The sequence below is a fragment of the Pinus tabuliformis genome, chromosome 8, assembly GCF_031772625.1.
Source record: "Pinus tabuliformis cultivar Carrire ecotype Pingquan chromosome 8, CPIR1, whole genome shotgun sequence".
Classification (NCBI taxonomy): Eukaryota; Viridiplantae; Streptophyta; class Pinopsida; order Pinales; family Pinaceae; genus Pinus; species Pinus tabuliformis.
In genome coordinates, this window is record NC_142294.1 from 589,513,580 (window position 1) to 589,530,675 (window position 17,096).

The 17,096-nt window shown below is 37.2% G+C and overlaps 1 protein-coding gene across 1 annotated transcript; it reads right to left on the minus strand.

The window, feature by feature from the left end:
* Positions 1–6,543: 6,543 nt before the first annotated feature.
* Positions 6,544–7,289, minus strand: LOC149236834 (uncharacterized). Its single transcript, XM_089461632.1, has one exon. The coding sequence runs from the start codon at positions 7,222–7,224 to the stop codon at positions 6,544–6,546; it is 681 nt and encodes a 226-aa protein (XP_089317758.1). The 5' UTR covers positions 7,225–7,289.
* Between the last annotated feature and the right edge of the window lie 9,807 nt (positions 7,290–17,096).

Here is a 17,096-nt window from a genome sequence, read left to right on the forward strand (position 1 = left end):
ATTTTTGAGACATAAGTTTCAACACTTGATTCACATTTCTTTGCATGGTGAACTTGAACCCCTTGATGTTTCTACTTCCCCAACTCTTGTGAATTATGAGACACCTCTAATTTCAGTGGATGAATTTACTCCTCCTTTTGTTCCTTTTCCTCCTCCTTTTCCAATTCTGATGAGGGTGCCTATGCACAATGATAATAATGTTTCAAAATATCCAGATCAAATTCCTAATCCATATGTTCATTCTCATTCTTCTTTTCATGATTTAGATCTAATTGAAGAAACCCCAGAATGGCTCATTGAGCCTAGGACGAAGGCTAATTATTTCATTTCTCAGGATGACATTAGCATTCTAAATAACTATCTTGAATTTGGTTCTATTGAAAGTGTTACTTCTTTTAGGGAAATCTATCATCCTCTATCATCTACATGTTATGACTCTGTGTATCATGATCTTCTCGATCAATTTGTTCCACCAACTAGCTCTTCATGCCCTCTTGGTTTTCGAGTTGTTGGTTCAAATTGTGATCATATGCAAGGAAGTCAAATTACACTAGTAGAGAAGGAGGACAGTGAATAGACTCTCAATGTCTCTTGGCTTTTTTAAATTTCTCCATGTCAAGATAATGTGATTCCATTCTTCAATGATTTTCAGTTTGCTAATATCGGTGGTGGATAAAATGAAATCAATTCTTTTAATTAATCTGTAGCCTTGGGAAACAATCATTCTGATGATGATGAATTTGTTTGTGTATGTGATCACGAATGCCCAAGTGCATCAACTAATCTTTCAGTTTCTCATGAAGATTTTAATTTAGATCCAGAATTTTATTTGGTCAAAGAATATGTTCTTATCACAACTTCATCTTCATCTCATTATCCCTTGCACTCTACTGTTTGCAATGAAGATAATCCATGAACTTCAAATTCTTCTTTGGATGAGTTCGCTTATTAACTGAAAAAAGGTGGTGAGCTGATCCATGATGAAAATGAAAACAATCAAATAATTGAGTACTCTTTCCATCCCTCATCATTTCTTCTCTTGCATGAAGACAACTCTTCAAATCATCTTTCTCATGAAATTTTTATGAGTCACATATCTTCATAGATCAGAAAAATCTTTCAACTTGAGTAATATGGTTGTTGAAGTTGAAAAATATAGTCAAATCAGTGACAAATATGGCTTCCATCCATCGAGAAATGGTCTTATTGAAACCAATAGTAGCTATCCTCACATCATGCACGATCTAGTTCAACCTTCAAAATGTGATTTTACAATTTTTAAAAGCTTCAAGACTTTCCAGCAAGTTGAGGCACCTCAACTTTCCTCGATGATTATGTCAAGATCTCGTGAATCTTGTAAGCCCCCGAGCTAAGTCAAATCTAGTTTCTCTTTCAAAATCCTTCTCTTTGCATGTTTCCACTAAATGTAAATCTATTTTTGAAAGAGGTTTGGTATTTCAGATCTAATTTTTTAAGTTTTTGATATTTTACTTCTCATCAGATTAAAGAATATTCTTTAGTTGATTCACCTTCATGCAAATATCTTACATCAAACTCGGGTTTGGAATGTGTATCTCTCATAAAGTCATGGAACTATGAAGTTGATCACCTCAGAGATCACCTTTGGCTAAAGGAATCATATCTATCATTTTTATTTCATGATGTGGAGCTCATGTTTTTCCTTGTGAATGCCATGTTGTGAATCTTGTTCTTTATCACATCTAAAATCATCTTCGGTGCATATGAATGCATGATTTGTTGTGTGAATCAATTTATTCTTTGTCCATTATGTTTGGACTGGTCTCATGTGTTTGTTGTACTTGTATTCCTTTTCACTTCTTTCGATGATTATGATGCTAGTGCAGTGTGTTACCATCTACAAAGAAATAATTTTTTACATTCATCATGCGAAGAAGATGATTCTATTATTTAGAGCATTTGTGAAGATGTTCAAACTAATCTATCTTTATTATTTTCTAACCAATAATCTCATGCCAAAAACATTCCATCTGATTATGATATTAACTATCATGCATTTTATTATTTTCACATCAACACATCCAATGAAAATTGTTTTACATCCTTACATCTATATGGTTTAACATCTTACGATCTGGGTACTTGTCAAGAACTTGAGGCACCTCCACACCTGTTGATGTTTATGTCAAGTCCTCACCATGTTGACATTCCTGCTAAATATGATCAGATATATTTCCCTCACATGATTCTCATTGCAATCCCATGGCTCTAATTGAAAATTCATCTTTCCAAATATTTTGATGTTTTCAAGAGGATTTTGATGAAGTTTATGTTCCAATTGTTGAATGGTTGGAGAAATATTACCTGGAAAGCTCTGTCGCAAATAAAAATTTTCGATATTTCCTCGTGTTTGTGAAGGAATTCATTGTAGATGAGGATATATTCAGAAGAATCTTTTGATCCTAGTTGAATGATAGTTTTCATCAAAAAATTAAGAATATGAACTAGTTAGAAGTGGTGGTTATGGCCTATCTTTCTGCTAACAAGCAAGACCCTTAAATTTGTGTGCAATTTATTCAAGCTCTTATCATTTCTCTTAAACATACTTTATATCAGTTTTAATCAATCGTATCTTGGTGATTATAGGTCAGGAACAACTATGGTGGCTTCACCATAAATTTCATTATATGTGAACCCGACCATCTAGCTATTAGGTTAGGAGTAGGACAAGCTGCATTCTAGTTTCCCCTCTCTTGCATTCATTCTGCACTTGTTCGCTTTAGCCTTTCTTGTATTTTCTTACTTCTGTCTTGCATCATGTTTGTTTTAGCCTCCTTTCATTTGTTATTTTTTTTTCCTTTCTTGTTGTGTCATGTATTTTCCTACTGACTTGTAAATAAGATTTTGCATCACGGATATCCTATTTGGGCTCAAAAGAAAATGTGGAAAAATAGAAAAGGACTTTGTGACACTACAACATTTGAATCACTTGTAATTCCTGGATGACATATTGCTTTCTAGAGGAGCATCTAATATAATAGCCTCAATATTAAAATTATTTTTGGAGGTTTTTATTAAATCCTGTCGAGGTCCTTTTAACAACGAAAAGAGATATTTGTAGACATGGATTATCATTAACTTGGTTCAAGGACAACTCCTGAAAATATTAGTATTTATCATCAAATAGGTATGGAAGGATTTCAAATATCTAGGCATTCTATTTTTGCTTGAAAGCTTTTCCTCACCCATCTTCAAAACTTTTGCTAGGGACATATATGGTTAAATTTTAAAGTGCAGTGCAAAGTGACCTAACTAAACTCGATGGATGGTTTTAATAAATTGAATATTATCTTCTTTCCCCTTGCTCTAATTCTCTTCTTTTCTTTCTCTAGTGGTTGTTAGGTTGACGATGAGCCTAGAAATAAGGAAATCTCTTTGGCAAGGAGGTAAATCCAATGCAAAAAAAAACCATCTACTAAATTTGTAGGTAGTGAACATTCTTAACAATGAAGGAGCATTGGGCTTAAGGGACCCACTAATGACCATAGATCTAGGTAAAAAAATCCTTTGCAAGCTGATATTAAATAAGGAAGAGTGATGTAAAAATGTTATACAACATAAATATTTTATGGGTGACAGGAAAAATTTCTTAGATAAGTCATTCTTCTCAAGAGGAGGGTCTTAGATCTAGAGGCTTTTGGTGGTATTGATTACATTAACGAAAATGCACCTTACATTGATTATAGATAATGGCTGCTCTATAAACATATGGAATCATGGGATTATGGGACATCAATCACTAGAAAGAGATTAGCATTTCCCCTCAGGGAGTAGCTTAATGTAGTCGAGAAATTCTCCTTAGTAGATATATCCTCTTGGAATGGACTTTGGCAAAAATGGGATCTTGTGGGTGTACCTTCAGCCATGAAGAAATAAGAAAGGATGTTAAAAAAAAGTCTCACAAGCTATGTTCCAAGGCATTGACAAAAAAAAGGCTCCAAGGCATGGGGGATATCAAAAGTTTTAGTAAAGTGGGGATATAACACACTCCTTTTTTCTAAAGGCATGTTCCTTAAAAGGAAGTTATGGACTGATTTTTTTGACTATGACAATCTACATAAGATATATAGCTTCTACTCATCGTTGGCCAGTAATAAAATACTAATAGGAAAAAATATCAGGAAATAAGGAACTCAAGGACCATTGAAATGTCCTCTCTATTGCATTAATGGTGAGCCATATCTTCATCTTTTTCTAGAATGTAGGTTTTCTAAGTTAATGTTGGTGTTCTCCTTCCAAGTTCTATCCTTAAGATTGAAGTGGACCAACCATATTGAAAATTTATTTGATGCATGGTAGAAATTGTATTTGGAAACTTCAGGGTAAAGATACTCTTCAAAAGAGTGAATGTTTCTCTTTTGAAATATCTCTATTGGAAAATGTACTTGGTCATAAATAATGTTAATTTCCAAGATAATAAAGTACATCCTCACATGGTTACATGTAGAGCTATACCATTGCTTTTAGAGCATTTGAACTCTAAATCCTTTTACTCTTCTATCTCTCAATAGTTGGATTCAATGTAAGAATTTTGGTGGAAAATAATCAATATAAAAACATTCAAACTAGTAATTGACTTCAAAAAAGAAGAATGGAATCTCAGGATGTCATTGGAGGAACATAGGAAATGTAATTTGACTAGGACAGAATGTGTCATGTATTTTGATGCAGCTTAGAAAGTAAACTAAGGGTGGAAGGAGTGGGGAAGGATGGGGGTGTGATAGCTTTTCGTAGATGATAATTGGAACTTTCTTTTTCTTAGAGTCTAGGAGTGGAAAAAAATAACCAAGTGGAAGCATACAATGTCCTATCAAGTATAGTTCAACCTAAGGCTTTAAATATTCTGAATTTAATTGTAGTTGGGGACTGAAAATTTATTATCTCCCACCTCATCAAAAAGTATAGCCGAGGGAATGTCAAAGTAAAATCCATTCCTTATAGAATCAAACTTCACCTCAAGAATGAAAGGAAATACTATGTTTTTCATGCATTAATACACAATAATTCATAGGTATATTTAAATACTAACAAATGAATTAAGATGGAAGTTGCATCCTTGGCTTTAAATGAACAAGAAATATCTTTATCTCCCATTCGATAACATTATGATTCAGGCTACAATATTTACCCTGAATGGACACCAAGTGTCCCTTTATAATACAACACAACATCTGAAAACTATGTATCTGGCTATTTTCACATCTTGGGAGGTGTCCTTCGAAGAAATGGACTGGATTATTGAATGAGCCTGATTAAGTGTGATGAATGCATGAATAACGACAAGTCAGGGAGGTGAAAGTTTAAGGATCATATCCTCTTTCACATGCATGACATTTAATTTGAACAATCATGAGAAAGTAATCCAACCCCAATGATGGTTATGTAATGTAGAGTATTGTATAGCATTTTAGGTTGGCATAATGCATTGGATAGCAAAAACATGGGAGAGGTTGATCCAAATCGCAGGATGGTGGATTAGATATGAATTTGATTATGTTAATATTTGGTGCAAGGTAAATCTAGTGATGATAGAGCGAGGACGTTATGGGAGCATAAGAGGAGGAAAGGTGAGATGTGAAGAGATTGATATTAAAGAGAATAAAATTAAACTATTTTTGTTTTACTATCTTACAATTGTGAGAAGTTTTGGACGAGGGTCTAGTTGGTTCATAAGAAAAAACCATTTTCTAGAATTCTTATCTATTGGAAACAAGATTGCAGATTATCCTTCAACAACCCTTGAGGGGGAGACTGAACTAGGTGTTGTGAGACTCGTTAGCTTATAAGAGTTTTGTTGGATAGCCGAAAGGTGACAATATGTGTAGCTATGGACCCATGAAAGAATGAATGTGGAGTTGGTTTAACAATTGAGGCCAATGGATAACGAAAACAGAATAATAGATATAGGCTAAAACATTTCATTTTTCTATAATATTATTTTATTTGGGTCTCAAGCACAAATTTCAATATAAAATTACTTCCATCGTTAAAATAAAATAAAAAGAAAGAGTTATTGTAAAATTATCACAGAGGTGTTCCACACTACCCATATCCATTATTTAAATAATTTAATATGCTAAGAAAAAATCGACTTTTAGGTTTTCCCAAAAAAGAGTTTTTTATTATAATTTTCTTCTATGTGCATAGAAAAAATTTAAAATTAGAGTTAACCTGATCTGTGATGAGAGTTAAGAGTTACGCCGTTTCAATGCACCATTTACATTATATTTTTATTACAAAGATAATAAAAATAATCCTGGATAGTTGACTAATTAGATTGACTAACCGCTAAGGTTGTATATCTATGCAAGGAATATAATATTTTGTATAGGGAACGAAAACCGAGGAGGTATGGTTTGGCACAGGGATTCATCCAACCAGAAGTACTCCTTGTAAGTGTAAGGAGAAACGGTGCTTACATATTTTCAGTACGTGAAAAAGAAGCAATAAGGTTTATGAATTTACGTTTGCTATTGACTTGAATGTGTAATGTCTCGATTTCCCTTATTTTTCTTGTAATGTACGGACGCCAATTACAGTGGCCCTGCACAAAGGGCACGAAGAGTTATTGACAGTACATGGAAGAAGCCACCGATCAATGCAAAAAATGTGAAAATAATGTCTACAGTTCGGAAGAATGCGGACTTCATCGTCCTCCCCAATACACCCCAAACAGATGGAACATGGAGATGAATAATCTGGTTTTTTTAAACACCTATACTTGGCTATGGGCAGAGATCTGATTGCCTTGGAGCGGCGGGACGGAGTACTACTCACGGTATTTGGATAAGGTCTGGAGCGGTTGCTATTAACATTGAAATTAATATGAATCCTGCCCACTAGTATGAAGAATCCCACAAGCAGGGCAAGAAATCCATGGAGAAGTTGCAGTGCAGGAAGGACATGCTCATTCAATCTCTCGATCGCATGCAGGATGGCATGCAAAACATGCGTCTCCGCCGCCAAATCTAATATAGCCGTCAAACAGAATATGATAAATCCCACAGCGATGCAAATCTGATAGATTACAATCGACGCCAACACTGGGTTTAGTTTGGAAAACGCGCTAGCTCGATTCACTATATACCCTGCTGATCGTTCAAGCATGCTTTTCACAGAATCCAAGTAACTCGGGAATAGAACCTGGATCATTCGCAATAAGCTCGGAGGCTCTGCCAGTGCCATGTATGATTATGAACTGTACTGTAACTGTGTCTTCAATTATAATAGCGAATGATCGGAGTAAGAGAGAGCTCAACCTATTTCAGAAGAATCTGTGGGAAATGCAACGAAAACCGCAAGTGTATATAGAAGACGGAGTTCAATTTTCTGGCTGGTTCTAGTACTGCGGAGGCCTCGAGTCAACAGAATGTCATGGATGACGAGATAAATGACGATTTTTCTTTGAAAAATGTGTGTTTCTAGAAAAACGTGCTCTGGACTGTGGAATGTAGAACATAAGCTGACCCGCAATGTCCGAACTGTGTGCGGCCATTGCCACTTGGACTCTGTTAGTAAGTTAATATGCCAATAGTTTGTTCCTGCATTCAAGCCTTCGTTTTCAAATGATTCTTAACAAGGAACTTTGACGATGAAATTTTCTTTTATGGATTTTAATTTAATTTAATATATATATATACAAGTTTTATTAAAAAAAAAATAAGTTTATTAATCTTTATTATATTTATTAAAATTGTTTTTCTTTATGTATTCCTTATTACTTTAAGGTCTTGACTACGATTTGTGTTATTATTCTACGTTGGAATATAGGTCACTTAGACCCTTTGCCATAGGCGTCTGCTTTTTTTCTGTAGGTTACTTAAGAGACCTCCATCCTCTTTTCTACGGAATCAACACAGAAATAAAAGCTTTATATGAAGAAGAGGTCAATAACAATCCACACTAAAAGAACTGGATCTATATGTTCCTGAATAAGCAGCGACGTAAGAGTTTAAACTGTGGCATTTAAAGCATTGGGAAACCCATGAGGGGATCATTAACGTTCTTTCAGCCAAATGTAGGCATTGCATATATGCCATAAAGAGGTAGAAGAATTGTGGGAATAGTGGGAGAATCAAAAGGCGAAGAAAGGAGGGAACTAAGAAGACCTGCAGAAAATAGAGTATTAGTCAACCTCCGTAGAAAATATGAATAACATCGCTAGGATGGGTTGAAAGGATTTATTAAATCATCCGTACTTAGTCATCATCTCTTTGAAAGAAGCTACCCCAGGATTTGATCAACCCTTGAGCAAAGCCACAAAGAAGTGCACTAGATTATGGGAGTTTATGGGAGTTGATAAGATAATTCATTGTTGCATTTGATGTGGCCTCCCTAGTCAAGTTAGATCAAATATAAGAACATGAGGTGTTTTAGGAATCTAGTAAGAGATTAAGGAGAAGATAGATGAAATTCAATTGTTGAAGTGTATGGACTAAATGCCCCTGTATGATCTCGTCACTTCTCTTAAGAAGAATTCATATGTCCGACCTTTTTTCAGAAAGTTATAGAGTGTGAGGTAGAGTTAACTACTTGGGATGTGGAACAATGTGAATTTGAAATTTATCTGATGTTCCCACTTAGTTCCAAACAAATCAAGTAGATCCATCACCCATGGGAGTCCCATGTAACCTACGAAGAAGGTACACATTATCCTCCACCTCTAACTACCTAAAATGTCTATTCAGTTACTCATCAAAGCCAAAAGTTGATTCAATTTAATAAGTGGAATTCTCCTCCACTTCATCAAATGAATAATGCTTGCAATTGTGTAAATGAGGATAGAAGCCCTAATAGATGCGTTTGGGAAATTTTTTGACTTAGACACATTTAGAAATTGTGCATGATTTATTTTCAAGAAATCCTTGACAATGAGAAACCATTTTTTTACCATAGTTCTAAAGAGGAGAAACATATGCTTTACATCATTATGTGTATATTGCTTTCTTCCACCAAGTAAAATAGATCTGGTTTAATTGTAGTTGTTATACCAACCTAGATCCATCTTAACTTTGGATCTATCAAGTACCAAGAGGAATCAAATCTCTCAAGTTGCAACCTCTTTTTTGAGTGCAAAACTTGAGGAAAGGTTTGCATCTCCATAGATTTGATCCCTATCGGTGCTTGATAGATCTAGAGTTAAGATGGATTTAGGCTAGTTTCAGTCATGTGCGTCCAAAGAAAATCTAACGAACATATGCTTAATTTTATCAATATTATGTAAATTCATCTAATATTAATATAATTACTTTTAATATGCTATATATGTCTCAGATTAATCTAGTCATTTTAATTTTAAATTTGTTTAGTTACCTCAGTTTGTTGAGATGATAAATATTGTTAATAACTTTAATGATGAAATAAAATTTTTGAATGTAAAGTGACAATGTAATAGTTTTGAATGATAGAAAATTTGAATAATAAGAATATAGTCAATCTTTTCATTTTGAGTCTTATCTTTTCATGTCGATTATATGAAAATGACAGGTTAAATCATAAACCATTTAAATCTTTAGCTCGAGCTATTATAGTAAACATCATACCTTGTATCTCTTTCTCTCCAATATTAATAGGTTGAATTACTATAACACAAAAGGCAATGTACATTGTCAATATTTTTTTTTTCTTACACTAAAATCAATGCACAATGTTAATCCAATCACTTTAAAATTAATGTACCATCATACATCCAATTACATCAAATCAGAAATCAACATCTACACTGAAATCAATGCATTTAATGCAAGCAATCAAATAAGATTAGAAAACAACATTTACATTGAAATCAATGCATCTAATGCAAGAAATCAAATAAGATTAGGAATCAACATTTACACTCAAAGAAATGCATCTAATGCAAGTAAGAAAATAGGATTATAAACCAACATCTACATTGAAATCAATGCATCTAGTGCAAGTAATAAAATAAGATTATAAACCAACATCTACACTAAAATCAATGCATCTAGTGCAAGCAATCAAATAGGATTAGAAATCACCATCTACATTGAAATCAATGCATTTAGTGCAAGCAATCAAATACGATTAGAAATCATATATATTGAAATCAATGCATCTAGTGCAAGAAATCAACATCTACATTGAAATCAATGCATCTAATGAAAATAATCAAATAGGATTAGAAATCACCATCTACACTGAAATCAATGCATTTAATACAAAAAATCAACTAGGATTTGAAATCATCTACATTGAAATCAATGCATCTAGTGCAAGCAATCAAATATCATTAGAAATCAACATCTACACTAAAATCAATGCATCTAGTGCAAGCAATCAAATAGGATTATAAATCACATCTACATTGAAATCAATGCATCTAGTGCAAGAAATCTTCTTCTCTCTCCCCCCCCTCCATCTATGTCTATATCTCCTTATTTGTCTCTCTATATCAGCCCCCCAAACACAAACACTCCCTCTCTCCATATATATCAATCTCTTCATCCCACCATCCCTCTCTCCCTCCCTATCTCTCCCCTTCAAACTGCATCTCTCTTTCCCTCCCTTTCTCCACTCTCTCACATCCTCTCTCTCTCTCTCTCTTCATGATCCAAGTGGATGTTGGTTTCCACCCACCTATCCCACTTGGACCCCCACAACTGTCTCTTTTAGTTTTTCAATTTCCGTAATTGTAGCACAATTTACTATTTTTAGCAGTTTTTCGGGTCCTGAACTTCTGGAGCCATTTTGAGGCCCTGGATGACGTTTTTTGGGAAATCTAGGAGCAATGTGGGTTCATGGACAGTTGTTTATCTTCCCAAAGTTTTAGTGCTCAGATAGATCTTTCTAACGAGCTATTTTATGTGTCAAACGAAGATTGAGTGCCAAAGTTATGACCCCGGGAAGTTGATGTACCAAGTTACCCGAAACGGGGCCCACAATTTGGCGTTTCATATTCTAGGGTTAGGTTTTGGGATGTTAAGGGGTTTCCATTGTTTCTCAACAATAAATAGGCCTTCGAGCCTCATTGAAACACATTTCCGAGGCATGTAGCCGCCACATCTCTTCTCAAAGATAAGCTACCATCGCCCTAGCTGGTTTATTTCCTTTTCGGTTTGTAAGAATATTTCAGTATTTTGCATTAATGAAATGAAGTATTATTTCTATTGAATCTCTATGTTTATGGTTATCTTCGTAATTTGTTGCTTTCTTGTTTAAATTCGGATCAGTGGTATCAGATCAGTTTGTTTTTTCTCTATTTTTCTTTGCATGTCCCCAACGAGGTTGGGATATAAGAAGTTAGGGCTTGAACTGGTCGAACCTTTGCAAGACCAGCCTCGCAAATCCCGATGGCCTCCCATGGCAGTGAGAAGAAAGACAAGGGGGTAGGACATCCTATCAAAATCTTGCTCGAAGAAGCCCTCGAGTGATAAAGAAATGCGATGATGGACAACTTTTCCCAGATCCTTCAGCGGCTACCCAGATGTGACACATCGGCTTCCAGCAGCTACTCTGGAAATGCCACGCCCTTTAAGGTACAAGTTAATTTTGAAATCCTCATATTCAAGGGTCAGATAGACACAGATGTTGTAGATAAATGGCTAAATCTACTAGAGGTTTATTTTTCTGTTCATGAATTTTTGAGTTGAGAAAATATTGTTTTTGATCTTCTCAAAGCAACCCCCCATGTCAAGGACTGGTGGGAAACGTAATGTGAGCAGAAGGATGAAAGTAGGAACTCACTGTTCTCAGCTACACCCACTTGGAATTCCTTTCAGGATGCCATCAAGGGGTAGTACTACCCTATCAAAAGTTATGAGGACAAATACATAAAGTGTACCATGCCGTGGCAGGGAAGGGACCAGGATGTGCCGCAGTTCACAAACATTTTTCATACCCTTCGCACACAGTTGGGTATCAAGGATTTTGAGCTATATTTGGTACTCCAATATCATGGTTGCCTACACGGGTACATCCAGGAAGAGATGAAGTTCCTGAGCATCTCCTCGCTTGGCATGGCGTACTGATGCGCTGTCAAAATCGAGCAGAAGTTCAAACAGAAGAAGCGAGACTTTGGATCTGCAAATTCGAAGACCAAAGGACAAAACAAAGGCGGTGTGACCCAAGACAACCCGATGAAGCTGCAATAAAATAACAACACCACGAAGTCAAAGAAGGATAGAGGAAAGTGGTGTGAGTTCCACAAGAGCCCCACTCACAAAACAAGTGAGTTTTGGACCAGGCAGTCGCCGATGGCCGAGTTGAAGGCTTCAAAATCAGATGCATGTTCTGACCCTGAGTCAGAACCTGACAAGGGGAATGGAAAAGGGAAGTAGATCATTGATGCAGAGCCCAGCGTCACTGTTGTCGTTGCAAAGATCTAGAAGAATGAGCCCGAAGATCCAAAGGAGGGGGAGCGTATTTTCCACTCACAAATGTGGGTGAAGGGTTCGCCACTACAATTCATTATTGACAGTGGCAGCCAAAAGAACCTCCTTTAAGCAAATGTCGTGAAGGGGTTGGGCCCACCAACTACACCACACCCACAACCGTACAGTATCGAGTGGCTTGAACACCTAGGATGAGATCTTCGAGTTCGCCAGCAGCTTCACCTTCCATATAGCATCAATCCCTTCACAAACGAGGTATTATGTGATTTTGCACCTCTGGACATTTGTGATGTACTATTTGGCAAGCCATACTTATGGAGGCGACATGCTGTGTATGATTCAAGGCCTCACGTTGTTATTATTACTTTGGGTAATTCATTATATAGGGTACCGGAGGTACTCCCACATACTGCCACCTCTTTGATCTCTACTAGGAAATGCAGCAAGATCGTCTCCCAGATTAGGAAATTCATTTTTTGTCTGGTTCGCTCCCAAACTAAGGGGAAGAACATAGCCACATCTATGGCCCCCGTGGAGGGTTCCTCCACGCAACAACATCAACAAAGGGATATGGTCATGATAGAACATAGGAACAACTTCTCCTCATCCACAGGGGTACCACACAAGCTTTAGGTGGGCAACAAAGTGTGGCTGCACTTCCAAAAAAAATGCCTTACAAGAACCCATCAAAAGCTCCGACCATGCCGACATGGTCCTTACACCATTACCAAGGCCGTGGGAAACAATTCTTTGGAGCATAGCATTCCTCCATTCCTTCACCTGCACCAAGTGTTCAATGTGTACCGCCTTCAACCATGCTTCCCACCATTACTAGACACATCCAAGATTGCAGAACAACTCACCAGGGACAAAGTTCAACAGATGGAGGCACTCAACGCAATGGGGACCATTGCTTCCTAAGGGGGGAGGAATGATTCAGGTCGATGTTGGTGGCCACCGACCTATCCCACTTGGACCCCCACAACTGTCTCTTTCATTTTTTCAGTTTCCGTAATTGTAGCACATTTTACTATTTTTAGTAGTTTTTCGGGTTCTAAACTTTTGGAGCCATTTTGAGGCCTTAAACGAAGATTTTTGGGAAATATGGAAGCAACATGGGTCCATGGACTGATGCTACTCTTCCCAAAGTTTTAGTGCTCGGATAGATCATTCTAACGAGCTATTGTATGCATCAAATGAAGATTGGGCGCCAAAGTTACGACCCCAGGAAGTTGATGTACCAACTTACCCAGAACGGGGCCCACAATTTGGCATTTCATCTTCTAGGGTTAGGTTTTAGGATGTTCAGGGGTTTCCATTATTTCTCAACAATAAATAGGCCTTTGAGCCTCATTGTAACACAGTTCAGAGGCATGTAGCCACCACATCTCTTCTTTGAGATAAGCTACCATCGCCCTAGCTAGTTTATTTCCATTTTGGTTTGTAAGCATATTTCAGTATTTTACATTAATGAAATGAAGTATTATTTCCACTGCACCTCTGTGTTTATGGTTATCTCTATAATTTGTTGCATTCAAGTTTAAATCTGGATCACTTCACCCTCCAACTCTATTACTATATCCCTCCTTCTCTCATCTCTCTTTCTCTCCCCCATTGTCTCCACCTCTCCCTTGTTACTCCCTCTCTCTCTCCACTTCTCACTCTCTATGTTTTTTTTTCCCTCCCTCTCTCCTCCTCTCTCTTACTTCCTCTCCTCTCTCTCTCTCTCTCTCTTTTCCCTCTAATCCTCTCCCTTACACCATCACCCTCCTCCTCTCTCTCAATTCTTGTCTCTCGTTCTTCCTCTCTCTCCCTTTCTCTCCTACCTCCCTCTCTCTTCCCCCATCACTCACTCTCTCTCTCTCTCTCTCTCTCTCTCTTTTCCCTCCAATCCTCTCTCTCTCTCTTTGCCCTCCAATCCTCTCTCTCTCTATCTCCAACTATGTTACTATATCCCTCTCTCTCTCCTTCTCTCTCCTTCTCTCTAGCTTCTCTCTATCTCTCCTTCTTTGTCTCTTTATATCACCCCTAAACATACACTCTCTCTATCTATCTCTCCCTTGTCACTCCCTCTCTCTCTCCACTTCTCACTCTCTATGTATTTCTTCTTCCGTCCCTCTCTCCCCAATCAACTCCATCTCTCTATCCCTCCCTCTCTCCTCTTCTCTCACAATTACTCTCTTTCATCCTTCCTCCCTCTCCCTTTCTCTCCTACTTTCCTCTCTCTTTCCCCACCATCTTTGTATCTCCCTCTCCATCTCTTACCCTTCTCTACCTCTATCACTCCTCTCCCTCTCTCTCTCTCTCTCTTCATTCATCCTCTCCACTATCCTTAAGTTTATCTCCATATCTCCCTTGTCACTCCCCCTTTCTCTCCACCTCTATCACTCTCTTCTTTGTTCTTCCCTCCCATATATAGACTTAATATATATCATGATATATTAATATATATTATAATATAACAAACTTAATATTTTATTAATCCAAAGTTATTAAATTTATATATTAATATTAATACTTTTTTTGTAAGCTTGGTGGTACCTTTCTATTAATTTTTTGAAATGAAGTAGGTTAAATCCATAAATCCATGAGTTAGGTGCCCTCAACCTGCCGAGTGGGAAACCAGTTTTTTTGGCTACTTATCTGCAAAATATGTCATCCATAAGAAGAAAAAGATAAGGCTATCTAGCCGTGCAATATAATCCTCAGAGTCTTTATACTTCCCATTCTCTAAATAAATGTAAACATAACTGATAATAAGTCTATAACTATAAAACAAAAGCATTCAAAAGAAATCCATGGGTGCACTTTCACTATTCATCATCAACAAAATCCATCGAAGAGGGTTCCTTCACTATAAAACTAAGTAGCTCTGAGTGAGGTATGCGTGGGATGTGCTACTTGATCCTGCTCATCCTACAACTCTATTGTTGCAGTTGGAACTAATTTTCTGCAATTCTTTGGTAAAATACAACTTCACTGAATTCCCTCGAGGGGTTGCATGCATGTATAGAGTAAATTGTTCCATATCTTTTGAGAGTATTCTCTTCATCATCTAGAATAGGCGCATAGTCTGCCTGTAATGAGTAACTCTCCCTTTAGTATTACCTGGATCCAGATCCACTACTTGCCATTCATTGAGGTATATATCAAAATTTTCCATTATATGTCGGATTTCTTCTTCCCACTCTGCTATTAGATATCTAACCAGGTTGGAGCTACTTGCGTGGTAAGCTTGGGTTGCTTCATCAATAATGCATGAAGTTGGATTATGCCCACGTCTCATCCCTGTGGCCCCCTGGAGGAGTTGGGTTGGCTTCCTGGAGTTGAAGCCACCTTTCTCTGCCTCCCCTGACCACGGTTTCCTCCTCCATTGTTCTTTATCCCCTTCGCTCAAATGATTTTGTTTCCTTTGTCTGTAATGTGATCTTCACATTCCTGTACACTCAGATTTTCTACTACCTAGGGTCGTAGGTTGGGTGCTTGACTCTGCCATCAGTATCACCCCCACTGTAGACTTGCTTCAAATTCAAACGCTAGCTGAGTAAGGAACCCCCTCCACCAGCTGCGATTGAATGAATGCCAACATAGGAATCTAATACCATCTTGATTGCATTCCTTCCTCTGCCCATTGCAGAGTTTAAATGAATATTGTAGAGCCATGCGAACTATCACCATGCCGTCAATACTATAGCTATAATTTCCAACATTAATCAATTGCATCAACCACACATAATTACAAGGAATGAAGTGGGATTTGAGTGAACTCCAGGTTTGAGCCTATTGCCCATCAAACCTTTTGCTAGGAGACCCCTTAAAGAAAGATGAGACAGTGGGATTCAAGCCCACTATGTCCATATCCGGCTTCAAATGTTGGACTCACTCCACAACCTCCACCGAAATCTGAGATGAATACCCTCTGAGGCAAGGTTCCCAACCTAGGAAATTCGATACCACATGACAGGACTGACTCGAGATTTTAACGACTAGGCTTCTCTGTCATCCCCCCTCTGTGACTAGATGGTATATATGGGATTTTTTGAGCCCCTAGCTCTCCCTTCACCGATGTCATTTGAATACCCCCCTGTTATGTGGAATTTTGCATCTGTGGATAAATACAATTTCCTTAGGTAGGTAGCTACACCTAGAACAACATATTTAAAGCATTTAACCCTTTTCTATAGAAGATAAATAAGACAAGGGGCCTACTTGTTATCTTTCGCTTTCCCTTTGTCTCCTTTTTATGGCTCTGTTCACTCCTCGAAATTAATCCACTCAACAAGTACCTGCAATCATAAATAGAGGAAAAAACCAATCAAAGCAAGAGATCTATCGACTATAAGCAAATGGAATCGAAAAAATTTACACATATAATCATCATACATAAATACAAGAATATGAAAAAAGGTGTAAACAACTTTATTAAGTAGAAGGAAGACTTACAACCATGAATTCTAATCCAATGTCACTACTCCAGCCTCAGTTCCATCGAACATCACATCAAGAGCACAACACTCCCACAGCATAACAATACTTGCTTACAATCTCAAACTTCACACCAACATTGTCTCCTTACAAATTCTCAAATTCCAACCCCTTGATCACTTACATGAGTGCTCAATTTATAGGAAAATGGAGGTGGTTTGGTCATAAATGAGGGTATTGAATGGCCTTCCAAACGTAGAGTTAGTTTCCATGGGGGAATGG